Source organism: Cherax quadricarinatus, chromosome 1 (assembly GCF_038502225.1).
Source record: "Cherax quadricarinatus isolate ZL_2023a chromosome 1, ASM3850222v1, whole genome shotgun sequence".
Classification (NCBI taxonomy): Eukaryota; Metazoa; Arthropoda; class Malacostraca; order Decapoda; family Parastacidae; genus Cherax; species Cherax quadricarinatus.
This window is the reverse complement of record NC_091292.1, coordinates 102,835,544-102,852,083: the sequence shown is the minus strand read 5'-3', so window position 1 is coordinate 102,852,083 and position 16,540 is coordinate 102,835,544. Positions and strand designations below refer to the sequence as shown.

At 40.5% G+C, this 16,540-nt stretch overlaps 1 protein-coding gene across 1 annotated transcript in view; it reads right to left on the bottom strand.

Annotated features, from left to right (window-relative positions):
* The window catches only part of LOC128685785 (integrin alpha-PS2), a gene marked incomplete in the record, with an annotated part of 489,877 nt that extends 477,340 nt beyond the window's left edge, over window positions 1-12,537 (bottom strand). The window contains 1 exon segment of the mRNA XM_070085511.1: window positions 12,169-12,537. Coding sequence (XP_069941612.1) covers window positions 12,169-12,326 — 158 coding nt within the window.
* Window positions 12,538-16,540: the final 4,003 nt, after the last annotated feature.

The following is a 16,540-nucleotide window of genomic DNA, read 5'->3' as shown; positions in this document are numbered from 1 at the left end:
TATCACTGAAATTCCTGAATGAGGATATTGCAGCCAAGTAAACACGCATAAGCACGAACACAAACACCAAAATATATACTTACTCACTACACTGAGGCACCTCTCCACGCTCCCACAAAACACACATCACACAAGCAAACAAGACAGTCACACACAAGCACACAAGCACACACACACACACACACACACACACACACACACACACACACACACACACACACACATACACATACACACACACACACACACACATACATACACACACACACACACACACACACACACACACACACACACACACACACACACACACACACACACACACACACACACACACAGTGAATTACACGGGCATTATGTACAATTGTGGGAGAGGAAAGGAAGTGAAGCTCGTCAGGTTAGTTGCCATATTGGGCACTAGTGTAGACTAGCTACAGACTCCTTCACCTTGACAATGACCCTGACAATAACCACTGTGCCTCACTCACTCATCAGCTAAACTCTTTTGTACTAGAGCTTGACTTCCTCCTTTCTAAGTCTTTCTTTACGTGTTTACTGATTTATAATGATGCTGTCTTTCTAGCCACTATTCACTACTGAAAGTTATTGCATGTGCATATTTCATTATGCATTTCTTGAGTAATTAATATTTTATTTATGTCTGTACTCCATGAAGTAAACGTTTTCTTTTCTTTTTACAAACATGGTATCACTGTCCTTCACCATGGTATAGCTAGGCTTTATAATTTATCACATAATTTAGTAATACAAATTCTACTCACAAAATATTAACCAACGTACTAAATTTTGTCGACTGTGGTACAATGCAGGCCTACATCAAGAGGACCTGTAAGCCACTATTCGTATTACAATGTAAATAATTACATTAGAGAGATTACACAATTAGTCAAAATCACTTGGCACGCCAACATTAACTTGATTACCAGACCACCACACCCGTTGCTCAAGGACACCAAACATTTCAAATATTTTAATCTGCTATAAAAAAAATACACTTTACACTTTTTATTATCGTTGGCTTGTGGGTATTACTTATATATATATATATATATATATATATATATATATATATATATATATATATATATATATATATATATATATATATATATATATATATATATATATATATATATATATATATATATATATATATATATATATATATCGTGCCGAATATGTAAAACTGGTCAATTAGCAAGAACTCATTTAAAATTAAGTCCTTTCTAAAATTTTCTCTTATACATTTAAATATATATTTTTTTCTTTAATGTTAATGTATTTTTTTTTAATTTTGCACCAAAAGGAACTTAGAAAGCTTACCTAACCTTATTATAACAAGAGCAATTTATTTTAGCCTAACCCAACTAAATATATTTTAGATTTGTTTACAATAATTTAATACTAAACAAACACAGTGAAATATATTTTTTTCGTTAGGTTCAGAATGATTTTGGCGAAATTATTGCATACACAAATTTTCACTTGTCCTATATGGCAAGATGAACGTTGCTATTTAAGCCAAGATCGCAAGTTCTGCCTATTCGGCACGACATACACACACACAGAGCAATGTGGGTGCCCTTCTGAAAGAGCAGCCTGAAGGAGAGTGTTGGTCAGCAGAACTCTGAAGCCAAGGATTCCGAGTTCGTAATAAAACTATTAAATTATTTGGTTTCTTTGTTAAGAAGTAAAAGTAATAGAAGTTCCCAAGGTTTATATTACAACTCATTTTTTTATTACTGAGGATTCGTTTAAATTATACGATGCAATCCTAATCTGATAGAGATATACATACGATGGAAGATACAAACTATACATACGATGGGAGATACAAGCTATACATACGATGGAAGATACAAACTATACATACGAAGGAAGATACAAACTATACATACGATGGGAGATACAAACTATACATACGATGGAAGATACAAACTATACATACGATGGAAGATACAAACTATACATACGATGGAAGATACAAACTATACATACGATGGAAGATACAAACTATACATACGATGGAAGATACAAACTATACATACGATGGGAGATACAAACTATACATACGATGGAAGATACAAACTATACATACGATGGGAGATACAAACTCCTGACAGTTAATCATCACTGAATATGGATTTTCCTGAAAGACGTGTAACGAACAGGTATAAATATGGGAAACAAATATGGCGATGAAAATATCGAATCAAAAATGCAATTAAAATAAACAAGATTAGATTTGGAACGGATATAAGAAATCATTGTTTTGGCAGTAGAATTGTAGCAGAATGGAACGAACTATCAAGCAATCATGTTCTTTCTTATCTCACTCTTCTCTCCAACCTTATCTCTTTCATCTCAATTCATTTTTGTCTCAATTCATTTTCCTCCTACGAGGCGCGCCAATCTTCCTCCTATTCCACTCTCTTCGGTTTACTTAGGCATTGTTATCTCTGGCAAACGTGACCTAAGGGACAGAGGGCGAGTGGAGAGGCGGATGGGAACACGGGTTCACCTACCGAGAGGACACTTTTCCACTCATTTCCAACAACTTTATAATAACAATTATTTGCTTAAAGGGATTCATATAAAGGTTGAAAGTTTCCAAGTTACAATGAATCCCTAACAATGCAAATGTTCACAACTAACCTTAAGTTTGGAGGTAAAACGTTAGATAACGTTTCGAACTGAGCCAATATAAATATTACGTCGTAAGTCCATGCCGTATCGCAACGTCATTTAACGCTTCTTATTAGTCATTGCATGGGTATTTAAGGAAGGGGTGATATATACAACTCATAAGTTAATACATTAGCAATTCATAATAAAATAATAACGATATTAAGAAAATGACAATAATTACTAAAACTCAATAAAACAATATAGCAGTATCAAAAATAAGTAATTATAATAATAGTCAGGTTCTGAACTGACCCCAGTGGCCTAATTATCAGATGACCCTACGAAAGAGGAGAATATGCAAGCAGGCACAGCATCAGCTACCCTTCAGCATATTACTGAGGACACACAGGTACCAAACTCGTGTGATCGCTGTTGCATCGTGTCTTTGTGTTTATACGTAATATTGCTAAATTATATCCTACACGTAAAACTGAACATATAGACACTGTCATATGTAATCTACTTATATGACAGTTTTATATAAGGGCGTCAAAACTCGTCACTATGTAACAGAAATCACTCCCGTAAAACTTACCCAAAGTGGTCAGGTCACGTAACCATTCTTACCTCTTGCTTTCTCTCTACTCAAAACCCTTTCCACTGTTCTATTTTAACCCAGCGATTCCCATTCGCTTTATAGCAGATATATATATATATATATATATATATATATATATATATATATATATATATATATATATATATATATATATATATATATATATATATATATATATATATATATATATATATATATATAGTGTTCCTAGCAACTTTAAAAGATTTATCAATTACATTTCTTGGGTATTTTAAATCATTACCTATTTCATAAATTTTGGATATTTCCTCATCTATGAACTCAGGACTACAAATTCGTAAAGCTCTCAAAAACACTGATGAGAAAACAGACAGTTTGACTCTATCTTGATGCGAGGAATAATAGTGGACATAGGAACAGTTATTTGTAGGTTTTCTGTAAATTTTAAATTTGAATTCATTATTACCCTTAATGAAATAGGTAATGATTTAAAATACCCAAGAAATGTAATTGATAAATCTTTTAAAGTTGCTAGGAACACTTTTTATAATCCAAAAAAGGGCAACCAGCCGTATTCAACTAAAAATATGTTGGTTCTCCCTTACCATGAAAACTTGGTTGATATGCCTTCTCTTCTTAAGACTTTTAATATTAAAGTTGTATTCAAAAATCTTGATACAGTAAAAAAACTTTTGATTAAGAATTCCCCCCAAAATGCTGATGGATGTGTCTATAAGATTCCTTGTAAAATTTGCGATAAAGTTTATTACGGTCAAACTGGTAAAAATCTCGAACTAAGATTAAAACAACATAAATATAGCATTAGAACTGGACAAGATTCCAATGCTCTATTTATTCATGTAAGAGATTTTAACCATCCAATTGATTTTCAAAAAGTTGAGAAAGTAGTATCAAGCAAGTCCATGGTCGACAGGAATATAATTGAATCTTGTTTCATAAAAAGCAGTTTTGACAATAATATGAATATTTCCTTTGGTTTATATAAATTAGATCCATTTATAGTTCTGGTGGCCTGGTGGTCTGGTGGTTAACGCTCTCGCTTCACACGATGAGGGCCTGGGTTCGATTCCCAGCCAGAGTAGAAACATTGGACGTGTTTCTTTCCACCTGTTGTCTATGTTCCCCATCAGTAAAATGGGTACCTGGGTGTTAGTCGACTGGTGTGGGTCGCATCCTGGGACACTGACCTAAGAAGGCCTGGTCACAGACCGGGCCGCGGGGGCGTTGACCCCCGGAACTCACTCCAGATAAACTCCAGATAATTAATAGAATTTGGGTAGAATTTAATAATACACTGGACAAATAAATAGCTTGGGGGTGAGTTTTGCAAAGGACATGTCCAAGTTGGCTCGCCGCGCGTCACGTGTTTAACCGTTGTGGGATCTGATAGTGAGGTGCTGGCCGACCCCTTATATAGCTTCCTTGGATGCTTCACTTTCATAGTTCCTTGATAATGTGAGTAGTCACGAAATCGCTTGGAATTTCTCTATTCTTTCAGAGTGGTTGTTTTGCATATTTTGAAATCACCTGTTTACTGTGATCTTATTGCATATATATATATATATATATATATATATATATATATATATATATATATATATATATATATATATATATATATATATATATATATATATATATATTATCACACTGGCCGATTCCCACCAAGGCAGGGTGGCCCGAAAAAGAAAAACTTTCACCATCATTCACTCCATCACTGTCTTGCCAGAAGGGTGCTTTACACTACAGTTTTTAAACTGCAACATTAGCACCCCTCCTTCAGAGTGCAGGCACTGTACTTCCCATCTCCAGGACTCAAGTCCGGCCTGCCGGTTTCCCTGAACCCCTTCATAAATGTTACTTTGCTCACACTCCAACAGCACGTCAAGTATTAAAAACCATTCGTCTCCATTCACTCCTATCAAACACGCTCACGCACGCCTGCTGGAAGTCCAAGCCCCTCGCACACAAAACCTCCTTTACCCCCTCCCTCCAACCTTTCCTAGGCCGACCCCTACCCCGCCTTCCTTCCACTACAGACTGATACACTCTTGAAGTCACTCTGTTTCGCTCCATTCTCTCTACATGTCCGAACCACCTCAACAACCCTTCCTCAGCCCTCCTCCTAACTTCCAAACTACGAATTCTCTGCATTATATTCACACCACACGTTGCCCTCAGACATGACATCTCCACTGCCTCCAGCCTTCTCCTCGCTGCAACATTCATCACCCATGCTTCACACCCATATAAGAGTGTTGGTAAAACTATACTCTCATACATTCCCCTCTTTGCCTCCAAGGACAAAGTTCTTTGTCTCCACAGACTCCTAAGTGCACCACTCACCCTTTTCCCCTCATCAATTCTATGATTCACCTCATCATTCATAGACCCATCCGCTGACACGTCCACTCCCAAATATCTGAATACATTCACCTCCTCCATACTCTCTCCCTCCAATCTGATATCCAATCTTTCATCACCTAATATTTTTGTTATCCTCATAACCTTACTCTTTCCAGTATTCACTTTTAATTTTCTTCTCTTGCACACCCTACCAAATTCATCCACCAATCTCTGCAACTTCTCTTCAGAATCTCCCAAGAGCACAGTGTCATCAGCAAAGAGCAACTGTGACAACTCCCACTTTATGTGTGATTCTTTATCTTTTAACTCCACGCCTCTTGTCAAGACCCTCGCATTTACTTCTTTTACAACCCCATCTATAAATATATTAAACAACCACGGTGACATCACACATCCTTGTCTAAGGCCTACTTTTACTGGGAAATAATTTCCCTCTTTCCTACACACATTAACTTGAGCCTCACTATCCTCGTAAAAACTCTTCACTGCTTTCAGTAACCTACCTCCTACACCATACACCTGCAACATCTGCCACATTGCCCCCCTATCCACCCTGTCATACGCCTTTTCCAAATCCATAAATGCCACAAAGACCTCTTTAGCCTTATCTAAATACTGTTCACTTATATGTTTCACTGTAAACACCTGGTCCACACACCCCCTACCTTTCCTAAAGCCTCCTTGTTCATCTGCTATCCTATTCTCCGTCTTACTTTTAATTCTTTCAATAATAACTCTACCATACACTTTACCAGGTATACTCAACAGACTTATCCCCCTATAATTTTTGCACTCTCTTTTGTCCCCTTTGCCTTTATACAAAGGAACTATGCATGCTCTCTGCCAATCCCTAGGTACCTTACCCTCTTCCATACATTTATTAAATAATTGCACCAACCACTCCAAAACTATATCCCCACCTGCTTTTAACATTTCTATCTTTATCCCATCAATCCCGGCTGCCTTACCCCCTTTCATTTTACCTACTGCCTCACGAACTTCCCCCACACTCACAACTGGCTCTTCCTCACTCCTACAAGATGTTATTCCTCCTTGCCCTATACACGAAATCACAGCTTCCCTATCTTCATCAACATTTAACAATTCCTCAAAATATTCCCTCCATCTTCCCAATACCTCTAACACTCCATTTAATAACTCTCCTCTCCTATTTTTAACTGACAAATCCATTTGTTCTCTAGGCTTCCTTAACTTGTTAATCTCACTCCAAAACTTTTTCTTATTTTCAACAAAATTTGTTGATAACATCTCACCCACTCTCTCATTTGCTCTCTTTTTACATTGCTTCACCACTCTCTTAACCTCTCTCTTTTTCTCCATATACTCTTCCCTCCTTGCATCACTTCTACTTTGTAAAAACTTCTCATATGCTAACTTTTTCTCCCTTACTACTCTCTTTACATCATCATTCTACCAATCGCTCCTCTTCCCTCCCGCACCCACTTTCCTGTAACCACAAACTTCTGCTGAACACTCTAACACTACATTTTTAAACCTACCCCATACCTCTTCGACCCCATTGCCTATGCTCTCATTAGCCCATCTATCCTCCAATAGCTGTTTATATCTTTCCCTAACTGCCTCCTCTTTTAGTTTATAAACCTTCACCTCTCTCTTCCCTGATGCTTCTATTCTCCTTGTATCCCATCTACCTTTTACTCTCAGTGTAGCTACAACTAGAAAGTGATCTGATATATCTGTGGCCCCTCTATAAACATGTACATCCTGAAGTCTACTCAACAGTCTTTTATCTACCAATACATAATCCAACAAACTACTGTCATTTCGCCCTACATCATATCTTGTATACTTACTTATCCTCTTTTTCTTAAAATATGTATTACCTATAACTAAACCCCTTTCTATACAAAGTTCAATCAAAGGGCTCCCATTATCATTTACACCTGGCACCCCAAACTTACCTACCACACCCTCTCTAAAAGTTTCTCCTACTTTAGCATTCAGGTCCCCTACCACAATTACTCTCTCACTTGGTTCAAAGGCTCCTATACATTCACTTAACATCTCCCAAAATCTCTCTCTCCTCTGCATTCCTCTCTTCTCCAGGTGCATACACGCTTATTATGACCCACTTCTCGCATCCAACCTTTACTTTAATCCACATAATTCTTGCATTTACACATTCATATTCTCTTTTCTCCTTCCATAACTGATCATTCAACATTACTGCTACCCCTTCCTTTGCTCTAACTCTCTCAGATACTCCAGATTTAATCCCATTTATTTCCCCCCACCGAAACTCCCCTACCCCCTTCAGCTTTGTTTCGCTTAGGGCCAGGACATCCAACTTCTTTTCATTCATAACATCAGCAATCATCTGTTTCTTGTCATCTGCACTACATCCACGCACATTCAAGCATCCCAGTTTTATAAAGTTTTTCTTCTTCTCTTTTTTAGTAAATGTCTACAGGAGAAGGGGTTACTAGCCCATTGCTCCCGGCATTTTAGTCGCCTCATACGATACGCATGGCTTACGGAGGAAAGATTCTTTTCCACTTCCCCATGGACAATAGAAGAAATAAAGAAGAACATATATGTATGTATGTATGTTAGGCTAGGTTCTTTTGGCGTAACCGTATCGACCCATCGTCCTAAATTCTAAGTCGGATGCAAAAATTGCTAATATGATTCCATAACGTCTAGAAAAACAATCTTATATATTAATAATAAAGGTGGGAGGATTTCGAGTTTTACTTCTACAGCTATTACGACTATCACCACCACTAATTAAATTATATTCACGGAGGCGCTTAACCTGAAGGGATAATACAGCGCTTAGGGCAAATGGGAGACAATCAGGGAGGGCAAGTCGAATTCCTTTGATCAAAACCTCCTCACCGACATCAAAGAAACGCCTATGAGGCCACTACTATGTCGCCCTAGTTGGTTTCTTGTCAGCTGACGTCCTGAGACAGCTCTTGAATTAACATCAGACTTCCGTTAACCTTAGCCAGCCTCTGCACATTACCTAAATGAATCCAATATTTGCAAGAGGCTTGTTTATTTTATTATTAAATGGCTAATATTTTTATCTTTACATCTTCATTGATCAGTTTATTGCTGTTAACTTATATATATATATATATATATATATATATATATATATATATATATATATATATATATATATATATATATATATATATATATATATATATATATATATATATATATATATATATATATATTTATATCACATTTGTGTTACAACTCTTACTGCGAAACTCGGTTCATTGTTTTGAGTCAGTAACTGGCTTTGCATTTCAAACAATTCTATATATATATGTGGCATGTGAGTACACTGTAGCGGACATTTCCTCTAGATCAATAATGAAAGTGTAAAAATTGGTTTCTCTGAAATCCTTGGGTTCCCCTGACAAGACTCAGCTAACTTGATCACACAATACGTTCCTATGATTGAAAAGACTCGGATTCTATTAGGAAATTGTAGTATTTCGCGAAACTCCTGTGTGTGACGGTATTATTGGTCTTCAGTTTCAATGTATAGGCTCCTTAAAGGAAATTCCTTGACAGGCTCTCGCAGCCGCAGATCCTTTTATATAATGTTGGGCGAAATGTTGTACTAAAAGGATCCTGTGTTACTAGTCTTTCTTCCCACTTGTCGTTTTTTTTCCATTGTCTATCTACAGATCCCTTGATGCCGGTGAAGGGCACTTGACCCAAAAAACTGAACCTGCCTTCCCCTTCTTTGGATCGAACCTGAATGCCTCCCATTCCATGCGCTGTATGAACCCTACGGTTTAAGAGCTTTCCCATAAGTGCAATAATAATAATAATAATTCAATGTCGCGGATGTAGGTGTAGGCCATTACAGACGTACGTATGTAGTCTTTCTGTGAGAAACACCAAAAACAAAGCTCAAAGAGGAAGCACTAATCTGTTGACTACCTCACATGAAGAAGGTTATGGCATCTCTGCGAGACCACCTCAGGAAGTAGTGATGATAGCCATGTAAACGAGGCCGGGGGGCTTCAGTAATAGCCTGCTGTCTCACAAGGTACTCCTGCCCTGACGCATCTTCAAACATACACACACACAGGCGCACTCACACCGCCTCAGTGGCGCCTATAACAGGAGCTACCAATACAAAGGGACGCACAAAACCACTTCGGCTATGCGCATTTCATTCAGGTTTGGCAAGGTTACTTTGCTACGCAAGGGTTATTTTGAACAAAAGGATCAAAGCGCATCGAGCTGAAAACGTCAGGAAGTGGAAAGTACGAGGTATATAAAACATCAATGCTCTAGCCTTTTTTAATATAACGTCAGGAATGAAAAAGGAAAAACGTTCAAAGATATAGCATTGTGGGCTGAATCATTGTATATTCGATAAAATCTCGCACATAGCCCCCCTGGCATTTGGTTAAATGAGTGGTGTCCGGCAAAGGCAGCTGGCAAGCCTCTTCACCACACATCACTTACCAAGTTATATTTATCGCCATAGCTGCCTTGACTCACAAAGAAGGGCCACAATGTTCTTTATGAGATATGCTACGATAATTCTGAGGAACATACTCGCATATTTTAATGCAAAATTCCTTAGATGTAACTGCATTTATGTGTTACTTTACATCTGCAATTAAATTAATGTTTTTCACCGCCGGTGTTTAAAAGGCTGAAGTTTGTTAGATTTAAGACCTATGGGTAGAGTGGGTGTTTTCTACAATAAAGCCTGTGTACCAGGCAGGTAGGCAAGCAGGCAGCAGACAGCCTGCCTGAGCCAACCAATCTGCTAGCCTGTCTGAGAGCTAACCAACCTGCCTAACCATCTAACCTGTCAGCCATTAGGCTTGCCTCTGAGTCGGCCTGCCAACCAACCAGCCTGCCTGTCTACTTGCCAGCCAGCAAGTTAAGCAGCCAGCTTGCTTGCCTGCCTGCCTGCGAGACGCTACTGACAGCTTCTGTCTCACGCTCCATGCTACCACTGGCAACTTGACACTACATCTGCGGGGCTTAACACATTACCAAAAACTGCTACCAGTGTTAGGTAGAGTCTGGGAAGTAGGTGGACAGCCAGACATGGTTGAGAAGTATTTAATTATTACAGTGGACTTACTTCGTTCTGTTGAAGATTATTCGGATTAGTAAACCCGGAGGGTTAATAACCCAGGATCACCTAGGAAAGTAAAGGTGTGTGGCTTATTTCCACTGTCTTATATCCTCTCCCCATGACAAGACCCACATTCTGCAAGGTAGCAGGGGCATCAAGTGTTCGGATGATGATAGTAAAAATAAAATAGAAATAATGGAAGAAGCATTAAACCCGTATGGGCCACACAGTCTCCGTGAAATTAGGTGTAATCGATTTGATCCGAGGTGGAGGGTAGCTCCAATCCCTCGGTTCAAGAGCCCTTCACCAGCATCACAGCAGCCCCCCCCCCTTGAATTTGCAGGTGTTAGGAAATTTGCTCAAATGTCCCGCCTCGCCCAGGGTTCGGCCCTGGGTGCTTTCCGTTGTGAGGCGAGTGTGCCACCACCAGTGTGCTACCACTAATGTGCTACCACCAGTGTGTCACCACCAGTGTGCTACCACCAGTGCCACCACCAGTGTGCCACCACCAGTGTGCCACCACCAGTGTGCCACTACCATTGTGCCACCACCAGTGTGCTACCACCAATGTGCTACCACCAGTGTGTCACCACCAGTGCTACCACCAGTGTGTCACCATCAGTGTGCTACCACCAGTGCCACCACCAGTGTGCCACCACCAGTGCCACCACCAGTGTACTACCACCAATGTGCTACCACCAGTGTCACCACCAGTGTGCTACCACCAGTGCCACCACCGCCACCACCAGTGCCACCACCAGTGTACTACCACCAGTGTGCTACCACCAGTGTCACCACCAGTGTGCCACCACCAGTGTGCCACCACCAGTGTGCCACCACCAGTGTGCCACCACCAGTGTGCTACCACCAGTGCCACCACCAGTGCGCCACCACCAGTGCCACCACCAGTGTACTACCACCAGTGTGCTACCACCAGTGTCACCACCAGTGTGCCACCACCAGTGTGTCACCACCAGTGTGCCACCACCAGTGTGCCACCACCAGTGTGCTACCACCAGTGCCACCACCAGTGTGCCACCACCAGTGTGCCACCACCAGTGTGCCACCACCAGTGTGGCCGCTATTCGTATGTGCACTATTTCGATTAAAGCAGTAAAGTGTATACATTGTAAACTGGGTGATTATACACTTGCAGGAATATATATAATTTGCACTGTTTTTTACACTTATTTTTTGTATATTAGCTTACCCAAATGTGCAAATACACATTTATTCACGGGAAGCGGTAAACCCGTAAGCCTCATAAGGCACCTGGGGAAATGGGGGGGAATAATCAGATTTGATTCAAGAGAGCTTAGCTCCAATTTCTTGAATCAAGAGCCCTTCTGCAGTCGGAAGCTGAGAGAACACATCAACGTTAATTTAGTTGCACGAACTAAGTACATTATAAAATACGTACCGACTTTGTCCTCTGTCTTTGTGCTGAGCGACGTCGAAGCCAAACATGGATCCCTTCTGTGTGCTGAAGTGTGTAACATGATTACCAATATCAATGTTGAAGGCTGAGCTGCATCTTACAACTCCCAGCACAAACAATACCCAGAGATCAGTTGCCATCGTCTTCACTAAGCTGTTCACGACTAATGTAACGCTGGTAAATCTACACTACAGTAACCTGAAGCATCGCGCACACTAACAAAAATGTATGGCAAGTTAAATCAAAATCTTAGTCAAAAGAAATTTCATGACATCCAGATTAAATATTGCTCGTGTGAAGGAGAGTGAGAGAGCGAGCAGCAGAGGAGTGCTCTCACTGGTGCTCCCAGCAACACTGAACTCCTACACTGAGCCATTTTGGTCCTCAGCCTCAGCTGCCCAGCTGCCGGCGCGCCAAAATATTTTTGATATACCTGTTTTTTCTGATATGAGAAATTACCCTTTCAGAAATGTTGCGGTTAGACTACTTCGATGGGTAATTATATATTAGATGTATCAGCAGTTGGCGCATGGCACATGCTATTTCCGTAAGCCAAGACAAAGATCTTGATTAATACAAACGTTTGCTATTCCGGTGGCATAGCAAATTAATAATGAATAACATCTGTGAGCACATTTCCTTAAGACAAAAGCAAATAACGCACAGGATTATAAACCGATGACATATACACTGTTTTCAAGCAGCCAGAAGTCAGTTTATCAATATTAAGAGAGGTTATAGCAGTAATGGTGGCCTAAGGGAGGAACATTGTGTACAGACGGCCAGGCAGGAAGAGACCTCACCAAGACACCCCATTTTATGACATCTGGGCCACGCCTCTCCCAATTCCTCTTGTACTCTCGCTTATAATTTATTCTAAACTTATGATAATTTATCCAAAACCCCTGAATCAAAGGTTTGTACGTTGAACGGTTTATTGAAAAGAATGTAGATTAGAAAATTGAAAACACGTCTCAGATGGCCGCCTGGGCTATGCCACTCATGATTCTTGGCACCTCTTCTACCCCCTCCCCCCATACTCTCTAAAGCTACGATGACTTTACTACACATCCCCTTCCCCTCCCCCCCGGCATCTCCCAACCCCTTTCCCCTAGCCGGTCTGCCAAAAATAAGGGCATCCCACGTGTTCACCGCCCCTTTAGCCTCCATAACTTTCCTCCTGCAGTTACACCCAGCACTTGCTACCCCTCATCTTGCATCCATAACAGATATTCATAACTTTATTTATACAAATCTAATATGTATAGCCCCACACACACACACACCAGGAGCTGTGACTCGATCTCCGCAACCACAACTAGGTGAGTACACCTAGTAGCGACCAGTGAAGAGGCTGGGCCAGGAGCTGTGACTCGACCCCTGCAACCACAATTAGATGAGTACACACATTTATATATATATATATATATATATATATATATATATATATATATATATATATATATATATATATATATATATATATATATATATATATATATATATATATATATATATATATATATATATATATATATATATATATATATATATATATGTATATATATATATATATATATATATATATATATATATATATATATATATATATATATATATATATATATATATATAATATAGGGAGGTACCACCTCTAGAACTGTTGTAGGGACCCTCATCCTCAGAGAAAAGAATAAACTTGCTTCAGGGAAAACTCAAGATTCTCCCTGAAGCTGTTTGAGAATTTTCTGGTGGCCTGGTGGTTAACGCTCTCGCTTCACACGGTGAGGGCCTGGGTTCGATTCCCAGCCAGAGTAGAAACATTGGACGTGTTTCTTTCCACCTGTTGTCTATGTTCCCCATCAGTAAAATGGGTACCTGGGTGTTAGTCGACTGGTGTGGGTCGCATCCTGGGACACTGACCTAAGGAGGCCTGGTCACAGACCGGGCCGCGGGGGCGTTGACCCCCGGAACTCTCTCCAGATAAACTCCAGATACCACCCCCTATATTATATATATATATATATATATATATATATATATATATATATATATATATATATATATATATATATATATATTTTATTTAAAGACAAAATACATTGACATAACATTCACAAAAATATGATACAAAGTAAAACAACATAGGTAACTCAGAGCTACATCTCGAATACTTCGTCCAGCTCCCCGGCGGTGGGCCGCGTGCCCAGAATGCTGCAGGCATTTCCTCTCTGGATCGCAACACTCAGTCTCTGAAAGAGGAAGCTGGTCGCCCTGTGGTCCTTTGTTTCTATGATGAGCTTTTCACCCAGCTCTATTAGGAACTTTAGAGCACACTTGCCCCATGCTCCAAGGGTCTCCGACCCTATTGGGATGAAGTTATAGCAAGGGGGAAGGTCTTCATATTTGCGGATCTTCTGGGTCTCCCTGTGGCTGGCAGCTCCACCCCCTTCCACTACGGAGTATGGCAAGTAGGTGTCTGCCAATGTGGCGGCACATGTGTAGTCCCAGGCAATCTGCTTTCCATCCTTCCAAGGTAGTAATAGTAGTAGTAGTAGCATTAGTAGTAATAGTAGTAGTAGTAGTAGTAGTAATAGTAGTAGTAGTAATAGTAGTAGTAGTAGTAATAGTAGTAGTAATAGTAGTAGTAGTAGTAGTAATAGTAGTAGTAGTAGTAATAGTAGTAGTAATAGTAGTAGTAGTAGCAGTAGTAGTAATAGTAGTAGTAGTAGTAGTAATAGTAATAGTAGTAGTAGTAATAGTAGTAGTAGTAGTAGTAGTATTAATAGTAGTAGTAGTAATAGTAGTAGTAGTAATAGTAGTAGTAGTAGTAGTAGTAGAAGTAGTAGTAGTAGTAGTAGTAGTAATAGTAGTAGTAGTAGCAGTAGTAGTAGTAGTAGTAGTAGTAGTAATAGTAGTAGTAGTAGTAGTAGTAGTAATAGTAGTAGTAGTAGTAATAGTAGTAGTAATAGTAATATTAGTAGTAGTAGTAGTAGTCGTAGTAGTAGTAGTAGTAGTAGTAGTAGTAGTAGTAGTAGTAGTAGTAGTAGTAGTAGTAGTAGTAGTAGTATAGTAGTATTGGTAATACTAATATTAATATCAGTGTATTATTAAGAATATTTTTAAACACATTGGGTATCTCCCAACAAAACAGAGTGATCCTCCCAAAAAATCATACATATTCACCATCATTCATTCAACAGCGATCTTCCCAGAAGTGTGCAGACATCACATATCAAATGAACCCAGTGAAATACAACATCCCCCACCCTCTTAAAGAGTACAGGCACTGTACTTCCTAAATAACAGAAAAGGCACAATTCCGTGACTGGAACGATACACAAATAACCCGCACGTAGAAAAGAGGAGCCTAAGACGACGTTTCGATCCGACTTGGATGGGTATAAATAGGCAGGAGGTAGTAGTAATAGTAGTAGTAGTAGTAGTAGTAGTAGTAGTAGTAGTAGTAGTAGTAGTAGTAGTAGTAGTAGTAGTAGTAGTAGTAGTACTGGAGGTGGAAGGAAGTAGTAGTGGAGGTAGTAAGAGGAGGAGGAGCCAGTCAAATACTAAGAAAGAGGAGCACTGCAAGGGAGCTAGGTGCCCACAAGGGAGCTAGGTGCCCACAAGGGAGCTAGGTGCCCACAAGGGAGCTAGGTGCCCACAAGGGAGCTATGTGCCCACAAGGGAGCTAGGTGCCCACAAGGGAGCTAGGTGCCCACAAGGGAGCTAGGTGCCCACAAGGGAGCTAGGTGCCCACAAGGGAGCTAGGTGCCCACAAGGGAGCTAGGTGCCCACAAGGGAGCTAAGTGCCCACAAGGGAGCTGGTGCCCACAAGGGAGCTAGGTGCCCACAAGGGAGCTGGTGCCCACAAGGGAGCTAGGTGCCCACAAAGGAGCTGGTGCTCACAAGGGAACTAGGTGCCCACAAGGGAGCTAGGTGCCCACAAGGGAGCTGGTGCCCACAAGGGAGCTAGGTGCCCACAAGGGAGCTAGGTGCCCACAAGGGAGCTGGTGCCCACAAGGGAGCTAGGTGCCCACAAGGGAGCTGGTGCCCACAAGGGAGCTAGGTGCCCACAAGGGAGCTGGTGCCCACAAGGGAACTAGGTGCCCACAAGGGAGCTAGGTGCCCACAGGGGAACTAGGTGCCCACAAGGGAGCTAGGTGCCCACAAGGGAGCTAGGTGCCCACAAGGGAGCTGGTGCCCACAAGGGAATTAGGTGCCCACAAGGGAGCTGGTGCCCACAAGGGAACTAGGTGCCCACAAGGGAGCTAGGTGCCCACAGGGGAACTAGGTGCCCACAAGGGAGCTAGGTTCCCACAAGGGAACTAGGTGCCCACAAGGGAGCTAGGTGCCC